We start from the raw sequence: 26,377 nt of genomic DNA, 5'->3' as shown, positions 1-26,377 counted from the left end.
AGCCATATCGCCATACTTCTGACCACGCCCACTCTCAATTCTCCACTCCTCCACCCCCAGCGCCCCCCAAACACACCTTACCCCCCTGGGCCGGCCACTCCCACAGTCTCCACCAAACTCTCGGTCTGAGTGCCTGCTCTTGGCCCCGCCCCTCAAACCTGACCACGCCCATATCACATTTCCCCTCCCACTCCAACGGGCCACGCCCACAGCCTCCAATGCAGTGCCTTCTACCCACACCTCCTGCCCTCTCCCCTCTCCCTCCAGGCCACGCCCCCGTGACCACGCCCACTCCAGCCAGTTGCCCTCAGGCCCCGCCCCCGGCCTCGCAGTCTCGAACGCCGTTCTCGCGCTTGCGTCGCCATTTTGCTGTAAGACGCCGTGCGGAGCGCCGTGCTCTTCTCCTCCTCCGGCAGCCGAGGCTGCGGCGGGCCGGACTGGGGTCGGGACCAGGTAGGCGGGCGGGAGCCGCGGCGGGCGGACTGCGGCCCGGCGAGCCCGTGCGGTGCCGGGCGGCAGCCGTGGTCCTCGTTGCTCCTGGGCGAGCCCGGAGCGCCGTGTTGGGCTCGACCGACCTTAGTGGCTGGGGAAGGAATAGATGGTATCCACTCAGACGTAGGAGGAGCGGTATAAGATACCGTCCCCGAAAATGCGCGTTCATTGTTGATAAGGACTCATTTTTCTTATTTTGATATTGGCGCAGTTTGGGTGTTTGGCTTTTGTGAGGGATACGAAAACACTGAGCCGGGCTTTGAGGCCTGAGGAAGTGTGAGTTCTAGTGTCTTACGGTTTCTTTCCTTTTTTTTTTTCCATGCGGTGCTGGGGCCGAACGCAAGGTGCTGCAAGCTGTGCGAGAGGCCTGCCTTTGAGTCAACCCTGTCCCAGTGCTTAAGAATTTAAATGCACAAATAAAAATAATGCATGCTCTTGAGCCCCACTATAGGGCACCCTTCTGGTCCTTATCCTTCTAACTGCTCTGATTTGTACCATTATCACCCAGTATTTGCATAGATAGGAACACTATAGCTATTAGCTACCCTGAGATTTAACATAGAGCCAGTGTTTATTCTCTTAAATAATCTGGCGGTTTGTGGGGCAGGTGGAAAAATCTCGAGTTCGAGGCTGGCCAGCCTGGTCTGCATAGCGAGTTCCAGGCCAGACAGGGCTAAAAATTCTTAAAAAAAAAAAAAAAAAAAAATCTTGCAGTTCCATTATTGACTATAAAGCTCTTTACTTGGGATAAATCCCAAAAATTGACAACACCCAAAAATAGTTCTGTGTTCTTTCTTTGGCACTTAAAATGTATCTTTTTCTGGGTAAGATATGTTTGCAATAGACATTTCAAAATTATTTGTCTGGTTCTCTTGATTGTGGAGTTTCATCACGTTTCCAAGTCTTTGTGTGTGTGTGTGTGTGTGTGTGTGTGTATGTGTGTAATGGAGAGTCGTGCAACCTATTATTGTATGCAGGGAACTGTATTACAAGTCAGACTGCTGCTAAGCCCGGTCCTTTAGGGCCCACTGCCCTGAGGAAGAGGCCGACAGTTGCAGAAGCTTTTATCTAGTATGATTTTGTTTAAAAGTCTGGAAAGTAATGACAACCCGTAAAACTACTTCCCCAGGTGTGGGGGCTGGAGAGCTGGCTCAGTGGTTCAGGACTTGGGTTTGAGACCCAGCACCCCACCCACATGGCAGCCCACAACCACCTCTAATGCCAGTCCCCCAGAATCTGATACCTTCTTCTGGCCTCCAAGGGTACCAGGCTCACATTCGTGCAAACAGGCAGAGGAAACACCCATACACATTAAAGAAGATTAGAACTATTACTTCCCCAGGTTTAAAATAATCTTATGTCTGTTTCCTGCTTCCCCAAGTTGTCACACACACAAAAATGAAAACTCAGAAAATATAGCATCAGCCATATGAAAGCACTCAGATGATGGATGCACCACAGAAGATGGAAGAGAGCTGCAGTGTTCGCTCTGCAGCCCTGCAGTTTCTTTCTCGGTATTTATTTTCATTTTGTACTTTTTGTTTTGGGTGTTGGTGATTGAACCCAGGCCTGCAGCACAAAGCACCCACTTTTCACAGAGGTACACCACCAATCCATCTTACCAGTGTCAGCTTTTTTTCCATGCTGGAGTTGGAACCCAGGCCCTGCGCATGGGCAAACAAACGCTCTACCTCGGAAGCAGATTTTCTTGGAGCGAGGGACATCACTAATAAAAGTAACTCCTGTATGCTTTTTGTCAACACATGACTTTCAGTTCTGTTTGCTAGTTAGTGTACCTGAAGTGGGGCTTTTTTCAGCATACACTGGTTGAGCCTCTGCTGCCTGAACCTTTCGTTTTGGTGGAGAGGCTGTCTTTGTTGTCTGGGAGGGATACAGGTGCAGTGAGTCTAAGATCTGGCTCAGGCCTCTTGTATTACAAGCCCTCTTTTTTTTTTTTTTTTTTTTTTTTTTTTTGGTGTTTTTTTGTTTTGTTTTGTTTTTTAGAGACAGAGTTTCTCCGTGTAGTTTTGGTGCCTGACCTGGATCTCACTCTGTAGACCAGGCTGTCCTCGAACTCACAGAGATCCACCTGGCTCTGCCTCCGGAGTGCTGGGATTAAAGGTGTGCACCAGCACCGCCCGGCTACCAGCCCTCTTTAGAAGGTGTTGGTTACACCGTGGATGCCTCAAAGGAGACACACACACACTGTGAGGCTTCTCATCTCTAGTATGAGTGTTGAAATCTGATGGTGGTTTTGAAATAGTAAATCCATCTAAAACAAGTGATCTCCTTCAGTGTGGAGAAGTCTCTCGTTCAGGAGACCTGACAGATTATCTCATTCAGAGAGATGACTGTGATTTGGTTCATAAAAGGTGCTGGGATTTTTCTGGAATTTTACCCATACATAAATAATTTTTGCACATTCTAGAGAAAGTTTAGGTTAAACACCAAAGTAATTATAGCACATGGGAGGGGGTAGGGGGAACATTCTCTGTACTCTATTTCACATTGAAACTTTGTGCTAATGGGCACCTGCCAGCCCTCTGCTAGTGATCCTGAGCCTGTTAAAAGCATATCACAATTGGAGGCTGGTCTTGGTGGTGCATGCACACCTTTAATCCCAGCATTTGGGGGCCACCGAAGGTGAGTATTTGTGAGTCTGAGGTAAGGCTTCATAGTGAGTTCCAGGCCAGCATCTTCTGATGCTCTTTACTCTGCCGGCCCTTGCTGTTGAAGGGTGGGCATACATTAGGATTTGACATGGAACCCAGGGCCTGCCTCATGGGAGGCCAGCCTTCTACCATTGCGCTTATACCATTAAGTGACACCCCAGCCCTTAGGTCAGAGTTTGACTTTAGAAGCTGTTGTGCTTTGGAGACCAGACTTGGAGATGTCCTAGAGGGACACATGGCTGAGAGAGACTGGCTGTTGTGTGAACAAAGAGTAGGATGTTTCCTTTAAATCTTCGAGGAAAGAACCAGAGGCTAAAGGAGAGGAAGAATTCGGGGTGATAGGCCTCAGAGGTGTGGGCCCCAGGCCCAGGGACTGGAATCTTGTAGAGCTAGCAGAGAGAGTTCTTCTAGGTCCTCTCAGGATCTCTGTGTTGTTATTTAGGGCTTCTTATTTGAAGTTGAGGGAGTGTAGAAAGGTGGCCATCCCATGCATATTACTGAATTTAGTAGATAACCAAGACTTGTGAGCTGCCGCGTGCATGCCTTTGGGAGCCTGCTGACCCTCGGCCATCACTCAGCCTGCCCTGCCAGTCTTAGTGTTTCTTTTCCACCACCCCATGTTTTGAAGCTGAGCTGCATTCTCTGAAAGCCAGGATTGAAATACTTTTTACAGAAGGGACAAGAGAATTCAGGCTTTGTGGCTGTGCTCAGCATATCTAGGAACAGTTGGTAAGCAAATGAATTTGGCTTGTTCTATGAAAGCAGGCTTTGGGAGGACTGGGCTTGACTGGGTAGTATCCGTGGAACAGTGGTCCACAGCCGCTTTCCACAGTTCACCAGTGGACTCTTTACCAACATTAGTTGGTTGGCTGTACAGACATTTCTGTTTGTGACTTGTAAGTTTAAGGGAATTTGCCCTATAGCCTGTGTTGGAACCTTAGGCTTTCTCATTTGGAATGTCTCTTAAAGGGTGCTCTGCTACAGATGTGCTCTCCTAGCCTGCTGATGACTGCACTGAACTGCCCCGGACCAGGTGGTCCCACTGCGCGCGCGCGCGCGTGTGTGTGTGTGTGTGTGTGTGTGTGTGTGTGTGTGTGTGAAGCCTGTCCCAGATGATGGCGGACTGACAGCAGCAGAGCCATACTGTGGAAGTCCACGTGGCAGTTCAGGAGAACAGAATAGGTTGTCCTTGATTCAAGTTGTTTGGCAAACAGGCAAATTAGAGATATTCACAAGGATACCATGCCCCCTCCCCACCCCCACAGAATTTCTCTATGTAGCTTTGGTGTCTGTCCTGGATCTCACTTTGTAGACCAGGCTGGACTCAAACTCACCGAGATTCGCCTGATTCTGCCTCCCAAGTGCTGGGATTAAAGGTGTGTGTCACCACCGCCCGGCAGGGGTACTCTTTTGAACTAGAAACATTGAATGTGTTTTTCCGTATTTATACAGAGTGCACATAGAGTGCACGTGTCTGAATGTGTGGAAAGTGCCTGAGGCATGTATGTGTTGTGCTGAAATAACCCTCGTTGCCGGGGAGGAGTCCTGAAAGAACCTTAGTGGTGATGTCTCAGGTTTTTACTAGGAAGATGTATTTCTAGGTTTTTACATAATGTTTTAATGTGGGTAATAAAAATTAAAACAAAACAAAACGCAGCTGTACCAGCACAACCCCCAAAGAGCTAGCTAAGCTGAGTAAACCAGGGAAGACAGGGAAAGGAAAGAAGGATGTGTGGGCTTGGCTCCACATAGCTTCTACCCGGTCTGGCACTCACTATGAGAGGAGGACTCTTAACCCAGAGGATGGTGACCTTTAGGCTAGGCCCTGCTCTTGTCCTGCTCTCTGTCACTTGGGGGCCACTTACGTTTCCTACAGCATTATTATCTAGTCAGCCTTGTTGTAGTTGAGAAGGAACATGACAAGGCAGATCACTTATTTATTTATTTATCTATTTATTTATTTATTTATTTTGAGGCAGATTTTCTATGTCAACCCTGCTGTCCTAGAACTTACTCTGTAGACCAGGCTGTTCTTGAATTCACAGAGATTCTCCTGCCTCTGCCTCCAAAGTGCTAACATTAAAGGTGTGTCCTGCCATGCCCAGTGGGTCTTTTACTTATTATTATTAAATTTTTGTTTGTTTGTTTGTTTTGTTTTTTTTCCGAGACAGGGTTTCTCTGCGTAGCTTTGCGCCTTTCCTGGAGCTCACTTGGTAGCCCAGACTGGCCTCGAACTCACAGCGATCCGCCTGGCTCTGCCTCCCGAGTGCTGGGATTAAAGGCGTGTGCCACCACCGCCCGGCTTAAATTTTTATTTATGTCTGTAGCATATGCTTGCCTGGTGCTGAGGGCAGGTGAGGGTGTTGGATCCCCAGAAGTGGAGTTCCAGGCAGTTGTGAGCCATTTTGTGGATGCTGGGATTTGAACTAGGTCCTCTGAAGAACAGCCAGTGCTCTTAAGCACAGAACCACCTCCAGTACCAACAGGATGAATTTTCGATGTGATACAGAGCAGCCTCAGGGTGGGGGTGTGGGGAGCAGGTGTTATAGAGGGATCTGGGCCATTTATTCTTTGTTTAAGGACCAGCTAGTCTATGTTCTTGCTAATGGCTCTGCCATTTTTCTGTGTTAATCCAGGAGGAGTTTGGTTGTCAGAGAATAACAGGAGGTTGTCCATAATTGACTTGAAGCAGCAAACAGTAAAACACTGAGCTCTTCAGCTCCACCTTTCTTGTAAGTTTATCATTTATTCCCAGTGGGTATGAAAAGTAATGAAGTTGTATGGTGCCATTTGTAATCTTAAACTCCAAGGCTTCTACTTGCCTGTAATGTGTCTCCCTTAAGATAAAAGCCACCACTATGGTGGCAACTATTTTCCTTCTGCTGAAGTCATTTTTGGTTTAACTGCTCAGGTGGATTTTATATATGGTGATACTTTATCTATACTCTTTTTCTTCTAGGCTCTGAGAAGTGGAAAACCAAGAAGGTTTTGATGTTTTGTGTGGCGCCTCCTGAATTGGAAACCAAGATGAACATAACCAAAGGAGGTCTGGTGTTGTTTTCAGCAAATTCCAATTCCTCGTGTATGGAGCTTTCAAGGAAAATTGCTGAGTGAGTTCCAGTTTTACCAGTCAAATCCGTATGCACCCTTGTGATATTTTAAATTTGATAATCAGACTACCACTGATTATCAAGCTCAAAAGCATAGCTAACCTGCATATCATCTGAATATACTTGGGGCTACTATATGTGAGTGCCCATAACTCCCGGGCGTGGTAGGCACCACTGTAGATAAAGTATTGAGTCTAGCACACAGGGATGCGTGCAGAATATGAGAATGGTTACCGATTATATAGTTTAGTGTAATTTTTAGAAACTGATTAAACACTTACCAAATCCCTGCTATACATAAAACCTTGATCTGGATGCTGTGAGTTAGCCATGAGCAGGCCAGTCAAAAGCTTTCTTTTCATGTAATTTACATTTTAGTATGGGAGCCAGACAAGCAAGCTAAGACAGCTAGGTAATTTCAGGTGGTAACAAATGCCAGGAAGAAGGCAGTGAGGGCATACAGATGGGGTAGAATAGTGCTCAGGTACCTTTTAAAACTAGGGATGGCTAGGAATTGAGAGACCCAAGCAAAGCATCAGATGAAGGTTGAGGCGGAGCTCACCAACCCTTATGCAGAGAGAGCAACAGGTTCCAAGGTCTGTGGGGATGTGGGCTGTGGAGCATGGAGCACTAGGAAGATGGCCTGGGAAGGAGGAGAGCCAGATTGCAAAGGCCATGGGTGGTCATGGGGTGAGGTCAGGGGTAGGCAACAAACAGAGAGGCTATAATATTTACTTTATTTCATAATTAGAATAACTTACTTTTGTCAACTTAGAAGTCATCTTTAATAGTAAAGATGTTGGGTCTATTCTGTTGCCTTCTCAGCTTTTCCCCCTTTCTCTTCTCTAGGCGGCTGGGGGTGGAGATGGGCAAAGTGCAGGTTTACCAGGAACCTAACAGAGGTGAGCTTCCTTGGACGTATTGTGGATCTACTTGCAGAATGTGGTCTAATGGGTCATCAAGTAATCCTTGACTGCCAGACAGTTAGATTCAGTTATCTAGTCAGTTCTAACAGCAGGAAGTCAGGCAGGCGAGGTGGAGGGTATGATTTTTATTCCTTACTGATACCGTATAGAAGTAACCCTGGTACAAATCACTTGTAGGGTTTAAATGCTGCTTCTTAGGTCTCATTCAATAATTACTGCTTAAGTATGTAACTAGCTGGTCAGCTAGATGGAAATGTTAATTACTTGTTGGTTGAGGTTATTTTGCTGTAGATAACGTGATTAAGTACTGTGTGCCTATATTTTTAGTTGGTAGGTGTGTGGGCATGTGCAGGACTACATGTACACCCATGCTCATCTGTGCCGCATTATCAAACCCAGGACCCTATGCATGCCTGCCTACTGAGCTGTGCCTCTGACCTCAACTGGTTGTTTATTTCCCTAAGGCCAAGGGTTAATGCCTTAAAGTGTTGCTAGGAAATAGTTGCAAGAAATATTATTTAATCTTTGGCATTTCTTTAGAATGGTGGGAATTCTTAGTGAACTTTTTCTAGTAGGGGTAATGGACACCTTATATGGACATGAGAATCTTACTCCTTATCCTTGGCCAGTAATAAATGGGATAATCTCTGTACTTGACATCATCTTTTGACACATAGTAGGTGCTCAGTAAACGCTCGTTCTCTCTGTGTTCACTACAGGATTTTGTCTGGTATTTAAATCTTAAAGAACTCTCACCAGTACTGCTGCTGCCTCTCCTCTAGTTTTCCTAAGATGGTGGCTACAGGGCAGAGCATGATTGAAATCGGGGAGGTTGTCGTCAGGGAGACTGGATGAGGGAGAGCTGTGGGAGGATGGGGCTGTGGGACAAGGCAAGTGGGTTCAGTCCCCAGGCTTAGGAGTAATGGGATGGACTTTCCTTGGTTTAGGGAAGGGAAACTAACTTCGTTATTCCTTACTGTTCCTAGATATTGAAAACCTGGGTCAGGGATAGATATGAGGTCCCACAAGTAGCAGTACTAGCATTTAGATCCAAATTTCTTGACTCTAACGCTCATTTGTAGCATCATACCACGTTCTTTTGTAAGCACACACATTTTTTTCTAATGATTTTGTTGGTTTTGAATCAGTACCTTACTATGTAACCCAAGCTGGCCTTGAACTCATCATGTAGCCCAGGTTAGCTTCAAACTTGAGATCCTCTTGCCTTAGCCTCCTGAATACTGGTATTTCAAGTGAGCATCACCACATCACCCCCCTCCCCAAATTACTGAGATGGAACACAGAGCCTTGAGCAAAGCATTCTACCACTGAGCTACATCTCTAGCTTGACAACATTTTGGTTTTTTGAGACCAAACACACAGGGTTTCTCTGTTGTTTTGGTGCCTCTCCTGGAACTCACTCTGTAGACCAGGCTGGCCTCGAACTCACAGAGATCCGCCTGGCTCTGCCTCCCGAGTGCTGGGATTAAAGGTATGCGCCACCACTGCCCAGCGCCCTTTTAAGTGAAAGCCAATATTTTTAATGAAAACTTTCAAACATGAGATAATTGAAAAAACAGTACTGTGACTGGCCATATTGATATCTACCATGTAGCTTTGATGTTTTGCTATCTGAATATGTTACTTAATCCCTAGACACCTGGCCACATTGCCTACATGTAAGTTCTTGCACATGAATAAAATACTTTTGTCACATTTCAAGACATTAGCTATAATTATGATTTTTGTTGTTGTTGTTGTTAGTTTTATATGATTCTTGGCTTCAAGTGATTGGATTTTTTTCATGTTTAAATTTTGTTTGTTTTTGTTTGTTGTATTTATGAATCAGGGTCTTACTTTGTGGCCCAGGCTAGCTTCCAACTCTTGTATCCTCCTGTCTTCAGCCTTTTCGGTGTTGGAATTCTAGGCAACCACCACCATGTCCAGAAAGTGATGTGGTTTCTCTTCATGGAGAGCCGGACCACACCTTGCCTTTTCCTACCCCTGTGCCTGTCCGGTCCTGGGTTTGTTCCTTGTTGCCAACAACGGGTCTTGAAGAGCAGGGATAGTCCCTGGTCCTCCTTTATCCCACAGTATACTGCGTTTATGCCTCAGTTCTCAGCTGATGCTGGCTGGATGACTGAGTACATCGTTTCTTGGCAGGGACTGTCCTCAGTGTGACATGGCAGACACTGCTTACATGTGAGGGAGAAGCCTAGATTTGGTTGAAAAGTGTGGCTAGTGGCGAGATGCTTGATGTCAGTGAGTTTTGTTGTTTGGTAGTAGTCCTGGTTTCTGTATTTTACACAGTTGGGAATTAATGAGACTTAGCATTAAATATCTTAAAAATGTGAACTGTATCTTTCTCTCCTTTTCCCTTTAGAAACAAGAGTCCAAATCCAAGAGTCTGTGAGAGGAAAAGATGTATTTATCATCCAGACCATCTCAAAGTAAGTGGTTTCTCAATGCCTCTTGGGTGTCGCTCTTAGAGTCTGAAGACCTGGCCACACAGGGGAAGTTAGTTATAAAACTGGTGTGCTTTTGCTAGTCTTTTGGGCTTTCTATTTATTTATGTATTTATTTTTATGGGTGTCTTGCCTGCATGTTTATCTGTGCACTATATGAGTGCCAAGTACCTGCAGAGGTCAGAAGAGGGCATCAGATCCCCTGACACAGGCGTTAAAGATGGTCATGAGCTTCAATTTGGAAGCCTCCAGATCTAGTGGAACCTGAGCCAGAGCAGTACTACATGCTCATGGACACTAGGAGAGCCAGTGAGCCGTCTCTGCAGCCCCCTTTTGCTAGTTTTTCTAGTGAAACTGCAGACTTTCTTCCCTTTTGATCCTTTCTTCATTTTGTTTTAAACCCTTGCTTTGTTTCCAGGCCAGCCCCAGACTCTTGTTCTCCAGACATCTGCCTGGCTCTGCCTCCTGGGTGCTGGGATTAAAGGCAAGCGCCTCCACTGCCCGGCGAGTAGAGGCTCTTAATGACAGAACCTATATAGTTTTTCTAGAATGAAGAATCAAGGCAACTGGGAGGTGGTGGCGCACACCTATAATCCCAGCTCTTGGGAGGCAGAGGCAGGCAGGTCTCCGTGAGTTCAAGGCCAGCCTGATCTACAAAGTGAGTTCCAGGACAGTCTACGGAGGGTACACAGAGAAACCCTGTCTAAGAATCAAGTTGGTGCTTAGGTTCTGTGACAGGACTGTTATCAGCTCTTTGCCAGGCCCTTATTCTTCTAACCAAATCTTTCCCTCTCCATGTGCTCCATTGAGTTCTCAGTCTTCACTGGGTTGCAGAAAGCCTGCTCATCAGGATCGTCTCTGAGATGCTGGGGAATAGACTGAGGGTTTGATAGTGTCCCGTTCAGCTGCTGCTGCCTTGTGTTGGTTGGTTAACTGCTGATGGATTCCTGGCAGAAGTAGGCTCAGACTCAGAGCCTCCTGTTGCTTGGCAGGCACTGTACCACTAAGTTATACTGCGCCCTTGCTTCATTTCGGTACAGACTAGTGTAAGCTACTAAAAACCTAAGACAGACTTGAACTGACATCTTCCGGTCATCCATTTGCTTATCTGAGGTAGTGGTGGTAAACTTGTTGGTTCTCCTGATGGTTGGCCTCAGGGTGATTGCTTGTTGCCGTTCCTCTGCTTACTGTTCCTCACAGAATGCTTTTCTGACAGTATTTTAATTCATCTGGCATCGGATTTGTTCAATTATTAACAGTATTTGTTGAATATTTTCAATAATTGGGGGCCTGTTACATGTGTGAAGTGCTTTCTTGCTCAGAACAGTTGATGATCTAACGAGGAAGACACAGAACATGATGAGTCAGATGAGGTAATACATACCTGTAACCCCAGCACTCGGAGGCTAAGGCAGGAGGATCGTTAGTTCCTAAGTGGCATCATATACAAGGTGTATTTGTCCTGTAGCCCATAGGTCGTAGGCATCCATGGCCCAACAACGTTTGTAGATGTCAGTATCCTGTCACCGTGCCAAAAAGTTGGCAATCCCTGCATGCTGAGACTTTCTCTCAAAGAAAACAAAACAAAAACCAGAATTGGATAGATTATCATGTAGACTGTAAAATAGTAAGTGCTATGTGACATTAACGTGAAATGGGGAGTACTAAGACTAACTCACTGGGAGAGGAATTGTCTTGCATCTAAGTTCGCTGGGCAGTCGTGGCGCACACCTTAATCCCTGCAGTCGGGATGGTAGTAGTAAGAGGGTAGCAGGACAGACAGGGCAGGCCTCAGTGAAGAGGAGAGCAGGGGTGTCTAAGGACAGCATGTGGAGCAAGTGTCAAGGTGAAGAGGTGAGAACAGATCATAGAGGGGCCTGGGAGGTGCTTAGTGCTGGGCCCTGGCTGTGGGTAGAGTGGGAACCATTTCAGGGCCTTAACCTTTAAAACAAGCTGCTCTGTTTGGAGTGTAAACTGAGGGCTTCAGGGGAGCAGCAGCAGGCCACTGTCACCCAGTGGGGGTAGTAGTGGCGTGGTGAAGGACAAAGCCACGTGCAGAGAGGAATGTAGCCACCTTGAACTCGGTCCAGAGTAGCCCGAGCAACAGTGGCCAGTGAGGTAGTGGTGCAGGTTTTCTGATGATGCAGGCGTTTGCAGGGGAGAGCGGGTCCTTTAGTACAGGTTAGATTTCCACATTCAGATGGGAGCGTTAGCACCAGCCAGGAGATTGCCTTCAGAAGGGATCTCGGGCGAGAGATAGGTCTGTGATAGTGTTGAGCATTTACAGAGCTGAGAGATGAAGGGACAGGAGGAGACAAATGAATGTGCAGGAGGTGTGGGAACCAAGGAAAGGATCACAGGAAGCAGATGTAGTGTCTTAGTTGGGGTTTCTGTGGCTGTGAAGAGACACCATGACCACAGCAACTCTTCTAAAGGACAGCATTTAATTGGGGCTGGCCGACAATTCAGAGGTTTAGTCCATCGTTATCATGGCTCAGGAAGCATGGTGGCATACAGGCAGACATGGTGCTGGAGAAGGAGCTGAAAGTTCTACATCTGGATCTGCAGGCCGCAGGAAGAGGTTGAGACTCAAAGCTCACCTCCAGTGACATGCCTCCTCCAACAGTGCCACACCTACTCCAACTAGGCCACACCTCCCAATAGTGCCAGGCCCTGTGAGCCTATGGAGCCATTTTCATTCAAATTACCACAAGGAGACAGAGGGACAGAGCATCTCCTGTAGGCATGGACATCTCCTGTAGGCACAGGTAGGCGTCTACTGTAGGCACAGGTGAGCAGCAGCCTTAGAGGCAGCAGAAAGGCTGGGAAAGAGAAAGACTAATTAGCCAATGGATTTAGCCAAATGTCAGAGGCTTTTGATGAAAGTTGGACAGCTGTTTTGGAGACTAAAGCTTCTTTGGCTTGTGCATGAGAGAAAAAGAGTGGAGAGTAGGAGAGTGGGATTGTAGATGTCTCTCTTGAGGGAGGAGGGATGAAAGATGGTGGTACTGGTTCTCTACAGAGCATATTGGGAGGAATTGCCCCTAGAGTGTAATTTTAGAGTGATCCAGAAAGTTCCTCTCTGCTGCCCAGTAGCTGAGTGCGTGTGGTACAGAAAGCTATCTTCTGATCGTCTCTTTCAGTGAGAAAGTGGAGCTCTTTGAGAAGAGGGAATTTGTCCATTTTGTGTCTAATGCTTTAAGTCTTTTATTACAGTCATAACTAAGATACTAAGTGTCTAACACTGTCCACGGGTTTCAGGGATGTGAACACCACCATTATGGAGCTCCTGATCATGGTGTATGCATGTAAGACCTCATGTGCCAAGAGCATCATCGGCGTGATCCCTTACTTTCCTTACAGCAAGCAGTGCAAGATGAGAAAAAGGGGTTCTATTGTCTCAAAGTTGCTGGCTTCCATGATGTGCAAAGCTGGTAAGAATAACAGGTTGAGTTTGTTTGTTTGTTTGAGACAGAGTCTCTTCATGTAGTCCTGGCTGTCCTGGAACTCACTATGTAGACCAGGCTGGCCATGGACTCAGAAATCTGCCTGCCTCTGCCTCTAGAGGAGGAGACTAAGGGTGTGTGCCACTATGGCAGATTTATTTTTACCTTAGAAATTTCAAAGCATTCTCTTGACCAGAGTTCTGAACAGAGTACAAACAGTGAAACAGCTTTTAAAGATAGATAGTTTATACAGTGGACCCCCTTTCCCCAGGAGAGGTGTGCTGGCCCTGCAGTACTGCAATTGTACGTTTCTCATCCCAGCTGAGTGGCACATACAACACCAGTACCCTGTCCTGGGGGAAGAGAAGGACATCACAAGACTGGTCACATTATTCCTGGTGACATGAGGTTTGAACTTATCAATTATTCTCCAGGCGGCAGTATCGAATGCCTTTAAGTCTAGCACTCAGGAGGCAGAGGCAGGGGCATCTCTGTGATTTCGAGGGTAGCCTGGTCTACAGAGTGAACTCCAGGACAGGCACCAAAACTACACAGAGAAACCCTGTCTCGGGGGAAAAATTGTTTCTTTCTGGCACTTCTCATTAAGTGTTTTTGAACCATGGGTATCTGAAATCATGAAAAGCACACTACAGGTAAACTAGCGTCTGGTTTAATTAGAAAAATGCAGAGAATTCTGCCTCCAACCCCTAAGGCACAGAAGTAATGAGAACAAGTTCTGTTTCATTTTTTTCCCTGAATTCCTTGTTTAACATTTGTGTTGGCATGGCAGTTTGAGTCATAGTCAAGTTTTGAAAGGGGAAAAGGCTGTCATGTCTGCAGCCCGATAGTTCTCTTTTTAATTTTGTGAGAAACCTCCACATTTGAACCTTACTGCTAGACTCTAGTACAGGAGCACACACATACAGTAAAGGGTAGGAGCCACGTAGGAGAGAGGACATGCATATTTGTCGTTCTGAGCCTGGATTACTTTGTTCAATATAATTTTCAGGGCCATTTTCCCACAAATTTAATTTTTCTTTACAGCTGAATAAAATTCCATTGTGTATATGTGACAATTACATTAGCTATTCATCTTTTGGACTTCTAGGCTGATTCTGTTCTTAGGATGTGAATAGAGCAGCATTATATATGGATATGCAAGTATTTCTGTGGTAGATCATACCTGCCAAGAAGAGGTTCAGCTGGGAGAGATGGTAGTTCTTTCCTTTTCAAATGTTTGTCCGTGTTTTAACTACATGTCACATCTGTGTACCACATGTTAGCAGTGCCCTCGGATCTGTTGGGTCCTCTGGAACTAGAGTTGCAGGCTGCTGCCAGCTGCTATGTGGGTGCTGGGAACTGAACCAAGTCCTTTGGAAGAGCAGCCAGTGCCCTTAGCACCTATATCATCTCGGCAACCCTTGGTAGTTCTGTTTTTAATTTGTGAGAAATCTCCACTGTTGTTTTCATGGCGGCCGAATCAGTTTGTACTCCCGATCAGTGAATGGTGTTTCTCTTTCCTGTGTCCTTGACGGCAATTATTGTTACTGTTTCCTTGGTGATTTCCATTCTAACGAGGGTGAGATTGAATCTCAAAGTAGTTTTGGGGGGATCTCACTAAATAGACTAGGCTGGCCCTTAAGCAAACAGTTCAAGGGATTAAAGGCATGCCTCACCACACCCAGCTCAAAGTAGTTTTAATTTCTCTTTTCCCTGGTGACTCAAGGTGTCAAACACTAGAATATCTGTTGTCCATCTACATGACTTCTTTTTTTGTTTGTTTGTTTGTTTGTTTTTTGTTTTTTTCGAGGCAGGGTTTTTCTGTGTAGTTTTGGTACCTGTCCTAGATCTCACTCTGTAGCCCAGGCTGGCCTCGAACTCACAGAGATCTACCTGCCTCTGCCTCCCAGAGTGCTGGGATTAAAGGTGTGTGCTACCACCGCCCGGCCTCCATGACTTCTTTTGAGAACTGTCTGTTCGGTTCATTAACCTTCTGTTTGATTGGCAGCTTGGGAGCTTGGTTTCTTAGGATTTTGATTGGTTTTTGTTTGGGGTTTTTGGTGTTCAATTTGTGCATTTCTTTTATTCTAGATAGCACCTCCCCATCTGACATGTAGATGGCAAAGATTTTCTCCTATAGGTTATTTGTTCATTACACAGCCTAAGTATTTTATATTTGTAAATACTTAGATAGTTCTCATTGTAAGTGTCAGACTTCTGTGCCTGTGTGTTCTTGTGTGTGAGTGTATATGATTAGAGCAGGAACACATCACAGAAATTTGCGCACACAAAGGAATGACCTTCCCCAGGCCACTGCTTCCTATACCTACTATAGAATACGTTTTCCAGTGTAGCTGTGCAAGGAAGGCAGAAACAAAACACAGCTTAAAAAACCATAAACTCCAGCAACCTCGGCCATGTGGAGCGTGTTATCACTGCCGTGACAAGTAGCTGACAGAAGCCGCTTAAGGAAGTAGCCGGACCTTGATGCAAAGCGTCATACTGCAATGGAGTCAGGAAGGAACGTGATGAGTGCTGGCCTCGGCTAGCTTCCTCCTTGTGCAGCCCCAGACACCAGCCCAGAGTGTTCTGTCACCCCATTTAGTGAGTCTTCTTGCCTCGGTGTAATCAAAATAACCCTCAGAGGCATGCCAGAGGCTAATCCCTCACATGTGTGTCTCCACGGCTTATCTCCCCAGTGATTATAAATCCTATCGAGTTGACAGTGTTAACTACTGAGCCCCTACAAAACACCGACACAGTGTGGGTGAAGGCTCCTGGTCTTGGTAGCTCATGTTGGGTCTTGTCATCTGGAAACTTCTGGGACATGCCATCTGCTGTGACAGCACTTTCAGTAACACTTCTTTGTTATGATTCCAATTTTAGCATGTGTTGCCAAAGCGAGCATCACTTCTTTGTTGTTGTTACTATGTCTATATGTGTAGGCTGCTAGAGACCAAAAGAGAATCTCAGCCTCTAGAACTGGAATTAATTACAGGTGGTTGTAAGTCTCCTAGCATGTGTGCTGGGAACCAATCTCACATCCTCTGCAAGAATTACTTACTGAGTATCTCTCTAGCCACTACCGCTGTACTTAAGTGGAAGTGAAAATCATGCATCTCGTATTACTAAAATTATGAGCCGTGGAGGTGCCAGATTTTCCTGTAGGAGAGTGCTTGCTCAGTCACTGTTACGGTATTATGGTACTGTTAACATGTTTTAACTTGCTTATATTTGAAGGTCTAACTCATCTCATCACTATGGATTTACACCAGAAGGAAATTCAGGGCTTCTTCAATATTCCAGTGGATAATTTAAGAGCATCCCCCTTCCTCTTACAGTATATTCAAGAAGAGGTAAGCTAGATCTATTTTTTAATGTTAATATTCTGGGATGATATAGTTCTGTCTCTTTGGGTTTTCCTAAAGGACCAAAACTTTATGTATTCTGTTTAAAGATCTATTATACTTCATAAGTGCAAGTCTCTAAAATCTCATATCAGTATTTTTTTTCCACTCAGCTTTTTTTATTTTATTTTTTTTTTTTTTCTAGGCGGGTTTCTCTGTGTAGCTTTGCGCCTTTCCTGGATCTCGCTCTGTAGACCAGGCTGGCCTTGAACTCACAAAGATCCACCTGCCTCTGCCTCCCAAGTGCTGGGATTAAAGGCGTGCACCATCACCGCCCACTTTTTTTTTTTTAAATCAAATTTTTATGTTTGATTACCCAGGCTGATCTTGAACTCTGGGAATTAAGTAACCTCCTGTCACAACCTCGTGAGTGTTCACATTGTACCTGGCCATAACTTCCTATTTTTGTGAGGTTGGCCCTCACTGGTAGGCCAGGTTTGGGTTACTGCACTTGTTGGCCTAACACTTGCATACAGCATTCTGGGGGAATTGGCGCTCTCCTCCCAGACTTGCTCCTCATTAACTTCTTTCTCCCGGTTAGCCAGCTCCTGAGCTGTTTATTTGGACTAATAGTTCTTCCTCCTAGGTTTCTTCTTGGTCTTTCTCCTCAAACCTTGATTTTTCTTTATAAGATTTCCTGTTTTGCCTTCTGAAGAGACAATCAGTCTTTTTATTAGAGTCCTTTGGTTTTATTAAATGGCTTTGTTGGCTGTTATACTGTCTCTTGGAAGGGTGTGATGTTATTTAATGAGGCAAGGAAGTGCATGAGACAGTTGGGAAGACTTCTGGCTAAAACAAAGTACTTAAATGAATACGTTTTTCTGCTTTCTTGCCTGAGAATGGTGGGTGGGTGTGTCTTTCCTCTAATGCCAGTCCAGTCAGCATTTTTGTTCATTTACTGTGTACTTGCTATCTAGCAGGGCTTTGGGTGTGTTAAGATTCACAGTGTTGGAGTTAGAGAGATGGTTTAGCTGATAAGAGCACTGGATGCTCTTCCAGAGAACCAGTTCCCAGCATCCACAAAGGTGGCTCACAGCAGTACCTTTAATTCCAAGGCATCCGGTTTTTTTCTGGCCTCTGCAGTACCAGGCATAACAGTACATAGACATACATGTAGTGGGGAGGTTGCCATGTTATTGTGAGGAAACAGCAGTGGGAATGGTCTTCAGTGGAATAGTAGCACTTAATGAGTTGGTTGTGTTTCAAGAATATAGTTAGAAAATACTGCCAAGATGAAATCAGAAACAGCAAACTGATGGTCAGCTTAAAATTGGTTCCATTCCATCCATACGAACACAATAATGACATCTTCCTTTTCGTCATTAACACTAAGTACTTAATTTTTCAACAGTGAAAAGGTTCCTACAGTGGCTGATTATTTAGCTGATTATTGGTTTTTGTTTTATGTTTTTTGAGACAGTCTCATGTAACCTAGTCTGGCCTTAAACTATAGCCAAGGATGGGTGGCCTTGAACACTTGATCGTCATGCCTCTGCCTCCTGAGTACTTGGATTGTGGACATGTACCACTTCACCTTGCTCTAGTTAGTGTTTCTTTTAAGTGGTTTGTCTGTTTGTTTGTTGACAAATCTTACTATGTTGACCAAGCTGTTCTCAACTCACAGAGGTCAGCCTGCCTCTGCCGAACACTGGGATTAAAGGTGCCACCACACCTGTCTATTGCTTTGTTTGTTTGTTTGTTTGTTTGTTTAAAGAGACTCACTTTTATTTTAAAGTAGCACTAGGCTGACTGTCCTTTCACAAATGGCTTTCCTCATCATGGAGTGGCTACCATGTGTTTGTCACCTGTTTAAACCACAGTATTTTAGAATATGACATGAGCTTGGATTCGGGCTCAATGAATATCATCCTTGCATTGTGAAATTACATTCAATGTGGGATTCATGAAAAGACTTTATTTACTTATTGAGACAGGTTCACACCATGTAGCTCTTTTTTTTTTTTTTTGGTTTTTCGAGACAGGGTTTCTCTGTGTAGCTTTGCGCCTTTCCTGGAACTCACTTGGTAGCCCAGGCTGGCCTCGAACTCACAAAGATCCGCCTGCCTCTGCCTCCCGAGTGCTGGGATTAAAGGCGTGCGCCACCAACGCCCGGCACCATGTAGCTCTTAAACCCAGCCTCCTAGGTAATTGGGATTACAGGCACATACCACCACAGCTAGTTTGCTTCTGTTAATCTTTTGTTTTGTTTTAGGGTGTGTGTGTGTGTGTGTGTGTGTATAGTATGCATTTGTGTATATGCACATGTTGGTGTGAATGCACATGTATGTGGAGGCCAGAGGTCAGTTGTCAATGTCTTCCTCAATTCACTTTGCTTTTTGAGGGCCTCTCACTGAACATGGACTTGATTGCTTAGCTAGATTGGCTGGCCAGGGTGCTTTAGAGAGCTGCCTGACTCCACTTTTTACTCCCCGCCTCCCAGGGCTGGGGTTATAGACACAGGCTGCCATAGCCAGCTTTTGTGTGGGTGCTGGGGTGCCAAGTTTGGCTCATCATGCTTGTACAGTTTATTGACTGAGCCTCCTCTCCATTCTCTGTTAACTTTTTTGGTTTTTCGAAACAGGTTTTCTCAAAAACCTGTAATTTTGTTTCCTGTCCTGGATCTCACTCTGTAGACCAGGCTGGCCTCGAACTCACAGAGATCCACCTGGCTCTGCCTCCCAAATGCTGGGATTAAAGGCGTGCACCACCACCGCCCGGCTTCTGTTAACTTTTTAAGAGCACATGTTACTACATTACTGGGTTTTTATATATAGGTAAATTCATATTGAGAACATTTTCACCTTTGTTTCCCAAAGAGAGATTTTACTTTTAACTTTTTCTTATTTGGTGAAACTTCTAAATGACCAGATGACAATTTCACGTCTGTTGGAATGTTTATGTTTGTTGGTTGTTGGAATGTTGGACCCCAAAATCTAGGGTCTCAAGTGGGCACCCCAAGAACCCAGACTCCAGTCCAGTTGATGCAATAGCATGAGGAATTTATTGAGGTTTCTATGCAGAAGGGCAAACTCTGTTCCTAAGAGCAAGAGTCGCATCTTACTGCAGCCCCAAAAGGGCTTTTAAAGGAAAAACCCACAAGATTACAATTCCCATACAGTTTTGTTTCACAAGATAATGGTCTGATCACAGAGTGATCACAGAGGGGGTACAGTTACGTCAACAGGTACATTCTTCCTGAAACCTCAAGGTGGGTATCAGGGCAGGAGTGGAGTTTACACAAAGGTCACAGTGGTCCTTCCTGGGACACCTGCAACTATCCCAGTCACAGTTGAGCACATCTCTTAACAGAAATCTCTTTACATTGTTATATGGTTGCAGGAGAGATTGAACAATGTCTAAGTCAGGTTGCCCTTGGAACTAGATTTTTGGTTTCTCATTTCCTGGTGCTTGAAGTTTCTCCTTTCCTGAGGCTTGGGGGTGTAAGCCTGAAGGGCTAGGGTCTTTCAGGAATAGCCTCTTTGAGACAAGGTAGTAATCCCTGTCTTCTTGTCTGCCACAGATCCCGGATTATAGGAACGCAGTCATCGTGGCCAAGTCTCCAGCCTCAGCCAAGAGGTAGGTGGGACTGCATGGCTTCTTGCCGTGGCTTTAGGATGTTTCCCTTGAACCCCATTGTCTAGGTCAGGCTGCAGTGGTTCCCCTGACCCCTTATTTTTCTTTCCATGGGTTAATTTAGTATTTTCCTACCACTTCTACCTGTTACGCAGATATTTTACTGTCTGCCGGTCATATTTCTTAACCGAAGTCATCCCATCTGAGGAATCCTGACCTAGTGCTTCTAATCTTAATCTCCAGATCTGTCCTCAGTCCTGCTTGAGGGATTTGGTAAGATGTCTCAGAAGGGAAAGGCATTTGCTGCCAAGTCTGATACTTAACCTGAGTGCAGGCCCTGGGACCTATGGTGTGAAGAGAGAACCAACTCCCATTACTTGTTCTCTGACCTCCATGCACCCCCAACTCATTTTAAATAAAGAAATGTTTTGTTTTTTTCTGAGAGGGTTTCTCTGTGTAACAACTCTGGCTGTCCCAGCACTCACAGAGATCCACCTGCCGCTGCCTCCCAAATGCTGAGATTAAAGGCGTGTACTACCATGCCTGGCAATAAATGTAATTTTTAAAAATCTTACTTAACCTGCTTTGTTTACTGCCTCATCTTCAAAGAACTCAGGGGCTTGTTAGCAGACTTGTATCTAGCTGACAGGCCACGTGTTTATCTGTATGAAAAAGTGACATTTACAAGACAGAAGCACCCTAAGGCAGCTGGGAGTCTATAGCGCAAGCCAGGTTTGGTGATTAAACTACTGCAAACTGATTTTTTTTTTTTTTTGGTTTTTTGAGACAGGGTTTCTCTGTGTAGCTTTGCGCCTTTCCTGGAACTCACTTGGTAGCCCAGGCTGGCCTCGAACTCACAGAGATCCTCCTGGCTCTGCCTCCCGAGTGCTGGGATTAAAGGCGTGCGCCGCCGCCGCCGCCGCCGCCGCCGCCGCCGCCGCCGCCGCCGCCCGGTTGCAAACTGATTTTGGTTGAAAGGTTTTCCACATACTAATCACTGATACTTTCTAGAAAAACCCCTGTACCAGAGAGGGAATCACGCAGGGTTCAGACTCTTTAAATATTATTCTCTCCAAGAAGAAGAAACTGAAGTCATTTCCAGTCAAATACTGTGGTTCATTGGATCTCTAAAGTGTGAGGGACCAGGGACTCTCATCACGATGGAAGGATGACACTTTTGGAGACGGAATCTCACTCTGTAGACCAAGCTGGCCTCAAACTCACAGAGTTCCTTCTTCCTCTGCATCCAAGTGCTAGGACTGAAGATATGTGCTACCACACCCAGCTGTCCACCCCTGATTTTTTTTTTTTTAAGATTAATTTTATTTTATGTATATGAGTGTTTTGTCTGCATGTGTCTGTGTCTACCACCACATGCATGTCTGATGTCCATGAAGGCAGAAGAGGCTATCCGATCCCCTGGAGCTGGGGTTGAGGCTGGTGGCAAACCTCTGTGTTTGCTGGCAACTGCAGCTGGAGCCTCTGCAAGGAAGGGCAGCAGGTGCCCTGGATTGTTGAAGCATCTCTCCAGCCCTGCTCCATGATCTTTAAATCATCTCTAAATTACAGAGTTCCTGATACAGTGTGATAAATAGGTCCTTTTGCTGAAACAAGGCAAGAACCAAAGTGTATCCCATAGTCAGGACAGAGGCAAGCAGTTTTCTGTATGCTTGCAATTTCTGAATTTCAGAAAGTTGAATCCATGCTGAGAGTCTGTAAGGACTGAAGTCTTTTCACAGTTCATAGCTTTTATAGTGCATTTATAATTATGTACAACCGCCACCTGTCACTGCTTGTAAGACTTTGTCATCATAAAAAATCACCGTGACCATTAAGTAATCACCTTATCCTTCTCATACTGCCCCTGGGCACATACTCATATCTGTCTGCTTTTGTGGATTTGCAGTCACAAGTAAATGACCTATGGCATGCTTTCTTCACCCAGCACCATATCCTGGAGGTTCATCCATGTATGTTTTGTGGTGCTTATGACAGCCTGAACCCTTGTTCAGGCGGGTCTGCCTGGCCTCTCCAGTGGCTGCTGGGACAGTGGCTACCAGCTAAAGTGATGTCAAACAGCTTTTTAATTAATTATTGCTACTGTTATTTAGTGTTGGAAATGGAACTCAGTGTCAGACATGTCAGAAAGTGCTCTGCCATTGAGCCACACCCTAGCCCCAATACCAAATCATAAAATTGGGGTATTTGGTAATTCTTAATAAAATATGCTCTCCTTTTTTCTGAGCTCAGACACACACATACAGATCCCTTTTATGTTTAACTGTGTGGGACAGCCCTGCTCCTATGAAAGTTCTTCCTATTTTCCTTAGAAATGTGAATTCGCTGGGCGGTGGTGGCGCACACCTTTAATCCCAGCACTCGGGAGGCAGAGGCAGGTGGATCTCTGTGAGTTCGAGGCCAGCCTGGGCTACCAAGTGAGTTCCAAGAAAGGCGCAGAGCTACACAGAGAAACCCTGTCTCGAAAAACCAAAAACAAAAAAAAGAAATGAGAATTCATTTCTTGATAGGACCAAGCCTATGGCTTACTTAGGTGTGTTTGAGAAGTCTTAGTGTCACGGGACAGTTAAGGTGCATGTGCTATAGTAATGTCACACTTTTTTTTTTTTTTTTTTGGTTTTTCGAGACAGGGTTTCTCTTCTCTGTGTAGCTTTGTGCCTTTCCTGGAACTCGCTTTGTAGACCAGGCTGGCCTCGAACTCACAGAGATCTGCCTGCCTCTGCCTCCCGAGTGCTGGGATTAAAGGTGCACCAACACCGCCCGGCGTAATGTCACACTTTCTACTGAAAGAGGCATTATGTCTCTAAAAATGCACCTTGACAGTGACTGAGCGAGAGTATAGGTTTCCTGGGGTGATTCCTAGCATTGTAACAGCACTTTCCTCAGTTGGGGAGCAGGTAGGAGTACTGCGGTGGCGAGGTCTCTGCCTTCCCCACCCCACCCCCAGGGAACTGTTTCCTGGCCTTGCTCTCCATCTGTCACGTAAGTGCTCTCCAGTGTCTGAGATGGTTCTGGGTCGGTCGAGTCTCTCCTCCCCTTGCTTCTCTAGCTATTTTGGGCTTGTCGATACAGCCTGATTTCAATTGTTATTGGTGCTGGAAAAGCAAGACTAGAATGGTTGGGTCCTATGCATCTGATAAAATGGAAGACCCAAGGTCCCACATAGGAGTCTGGCCCAGTGGGGGATGGGTAGGTTGTGTGGCCAGGGACCTACTAAGGCAAGGTTCACAGGTGAATGGAAGTGGGTGGGATTTGAAGTTAAAAGATAACGTGACTGTGCTGGGCAATTTTTGTTAATTTGACAAACTAGACAACTGAGAAAAGGGAACCTCAGTTGAGGAATTTCCCCCATTTAACTGGCCTGTGGGGTTATCTGTGGGGCATTTTCTTGATTAATGTGAGAGAGTTTAGTCCATTGTGGGTGATGCCACAACTAGGTGGGTAGTACTGAGTTGTATAAGAAAGTGGGCTGAGCAAGCTCTGAGGAGCAAGCCAGTAAACAGCACTCCTCTGAGGTCTCTGCTTCAGTTCCTGTCTCGGCTTCCCTCAGTGGTGGACTGTGATCAAAAAGTGTAAGCCAAATAAATCTTTTCCTCCCCAAGTTGGTTTAGGTCATGGACTTTATCACCACAGAAAGCAAACTAGGACAGTGGCATACCATGGGAACTGATTATTTAAAAGAAAGCCAAAGTGGCTGTGTCAATACCTGACAAACCAGAGCAGTGAACTTCCCAGGAATAAAGAAGGGAGGCAGAAGCAGGTGGATCTCAGTAAGTTCAAGGCCAGCCTGGTCTATAGAGTTCCAGGATAGCCAGGGCTGTTACACAGAGAAACCCTGTCTTGAAAAACCAAAAGAAAAGAAAAGGGGGCTGGAGAGATGGCTCAGCAGTTAAGAGCACTGGCTGTTCTTCCAGAGTTCCTGAGTTCAATTCCCAGCAACCACATGGTGGCTCACAACCATCTGTAATGAGATCTGGCTCCCTCTTCTGGCCTACCGGCATACATGCAGACAGAACATTATACCCATAATAAACAAAATAAATCTTTAAGAAAAGGTCACTCCCCCCCCCCCCCCCAAAAAAATGTGTTTCTTGGGATGGTTCCCACTCGTCTTGAATCAGGTGTTTTCAGTGCTGTTTCCTTCTGGAGGAGCATCCTTCCGTCAGCCATGCTTTTCTACCTGTGGGCTGACAGGATACTGGAGCAGCCAACACACATGACTACCCTTTGTGCATGGCTAAAGACAGTTGTGATTTTACAGCATCCTGGGCATTTTACACCATAAAATAGGAATTGGGGCTCAGCACTAGATGCTTTTTCTTGTGTTTCCTATTCTGGAGAGGGATGAAGGAAATCTTTTGTAAGAGGCATGTTCTCTTAGGGAGGTTGTCACCATCAGAAAGGAAAAAGGGTCACTTCTTCAGGAAGGTGTGGTAATTGCAGTCATTATGAACTAAGTAGCAAGGTTTCTTTTCAAATACAGTAACTGTGAGGAGAAATGTCCTCTGGGGTGGCTGACAGTCTCACCCCTCCTCTGTCAGTAATCAGTAGAACAGACAGAACATCAGGAAGGCCACCAAGCACCAGCTCAGCCAGGGACGCCACCTGGACATTCTGTGCTGTAAAGCAGGTCTGAGAGATGGCTCAGCAGTAGAGAGCACTGGCTGCTCTTCCAGAGGACCTGGTTGGTTTTTATTCACAGCACCCACATGGAAGCTCCCAACAATCCTCTGCTGGCCTTTGTGAGCACCAGCACACATGTGCACATGCATACTTGTAGACAAAACAGGCATACATGTAAAATTAAATAAATATATTTTATGAAATATAGAAGAGGTGGCTAAGAACCATCCCTAACTCCAGTTCCAGGACACCCTCTTCTGGCCTCTCAGGCACTGCATACACATGGTGTACAGACATACATGCAGGCAGAAACAAGGGGGTTTTTTTGTTAATGATTTAAGTCATGCAAACTGTATCCATTCCTTTTTTTTTTTTTGACAGGGTCTTTTTCTGTGGCCCACACTGGCCTTGAATTTAAAGCATTCCTCCTCCTTTAGCCTCCAGCTGGGATTATGCCCATGAGCCACCACATCCAGTAGAGTCCAGATTTTAATGGTGAATTTTGTCACACATTTATGGGAGAGTGAATGGTAACTTTTATAGACATTTCCAGAAAAGTGGTCAAGATGTTTTCACCTCATTTTGAGGCTTTCGTCACTGATCGCTGATCCCAGTGACCATAGAGAGTTCTAAAACACTGAATTAACAATGTACAAAAGATGAACACATCGTGCTCTTGGAGCTTGTCCCAAAATCCTGAGGTTGGTGTATCAGCTTTTAAAGGTCTGTAAATGTCAGTCACCATGTTAAAAGAACAAAAAAAAAAAAAAAAAAAAAAAAAAAGAGAGAGAAGCCACATAATTATCTCAGACTCAAAGATTTGACAATCTAGCTTATACAAACTAAGAAAAGAACGGAACTTTTTCATCAGAGAAAGATCTGTAAAAACGTAGAGTTGACCCCTCAGTGGTGAAAACTGATGTTACCCCCAAGCCCAAGCCCAAGTTCTAGAAGAAGACAGCAGTGTCTGTTCTTGCACTTGCACACAGCTGGCACCGAGGTTCTGGATTACGCGGTTAAGAACAATGAGAATGTGTATAGATGACTTGATCACTTATATCAGAGATGTGATGGACTTTGGGAAAATGCTGTTATAACTAACTCAGTCACTTAGTAAACTTGTAAGTTAATAGGTCCATATACACTGGGGCACACCTTTAATCTCAGCACTTGGGAGACAGAGGCAGGAGGATCTCTCTTGAGTTTCAGGACAGCCTGGTCTACATAGTGAGACAGCGTCTCAAATCTAGCACCCATGTCAAGTGGCTCACAACCAGGTACTCACAGAGGGTAGTTCCAGGGGTCTAGCACTCTTCTAACCTCCATGGGCAACTGTACTTATGTGCATATACCCACAACAGACACATCTGTACATATAATTAAAAGTAAAATAAAAATCCTTCATAAAAAAATTTAAATGAGGGAAGGGAAGTAACTCAATTTCCCAACAATAAGTAAATAGATAAGCAGCAATATAAAGGTCTCTCAGAGGTTGTGAAGTTGTGTGCTTGGAGTATGTAGTTTCTTGTGTTCTCATTGTGCCTTCATAAAGCTTTCAAAAACTAATGTGTAATACTTTAATGAGTGTTTAATGGACCTCAGAGAAGTCTGGCAGATAGTACTAGCAGTTGCAAGAGAGGAAACT

At 45.2% G+C, this 26,377-nt stretch overlaps 1 protein-coding gene and 1 pseudogene across 3 annotated transcripts in view; one reads left to right on the top strand and one right to left on the bottom strand.

Annotated features, from left to right (window-relative positions):
- Positions 1 to 320: 320 nt before the first annotated feature.
- Positions 321 to 26,377, top strand: part of Prpsap2 (phosphoribosyl pyrophosphate synthetase associated protein 2) — a 34,271-nt gene continuing 8,214 nt past the window's right edge. Inside the window, exons 1-8 of one of the 3 annotated variants that reach the window (XM_076542526.1) lie at positions 321 to 453; positions 5,801 to 5,896; positions 6,124 to 6,274; positions 7,124 to 7,176; positions 9,584 to 9,650; positions 12,927 to 13,099; positions 16,352 to 16,467; positions 20,039 to 20,094. In XM_076542526.1, the coding sequence (XP_076398641.1) occupies positions 6,156 to 6,274; positions 7,124 to 7,176; positions 9,584 to 9,650; positions 12,927 to 13,099; positions 16,352 to 16,467; positions 20,039 to 20,094 (584 nt within the window). In that variant the 5' untranslated portion in view covers positions 321 to 453; positions 5,801 to 5,896; positions 6,124 to 6,155. Of the gene's footprint in view, positions 454 to 1,984; positions 2,007 to 5,800; positions 5,897 to 6,123; positions 6,275 to 7,123; positions 7,177 to 9,583; positions 9,651 to 12,926; positions 13,100 to 16,351; positions 16,468 to 20,038; positions 20,095 to 26,377 lie in introns of those variants that run through there. The other 2 variants (XM_076542527.1, XM_076542528.1) reach the window with 2 other exon arrangements.
- LOC143266877 (small ribosomal subunit protein eS27 pseudogene) lies at positions 24,237 to 24,480 on the bottom strand (annotated as a pseudogene).

This window comes from Peromyscus maniculatus, chromosome 8 (assembly GCF_049852395.1).
Source record: "Peromyscus maniculatus bairdii isolate BWxNUB_F1_BW_parent chromosome 8, HU_Pman_BW_mat_3.1, whole genome shotgun sequence".
Classification (NCBI taxonomy): Eukaryota; Metazoa; Chordata; class Mammalia; order Rodentia; family Cricetidae; genus Peromyscus; species Peromyscus maniculatus.
Note: the sequence above shows the minus strand (reverse complement) of the source record. Positions and strands in the feature narration are given on the sequence as shown.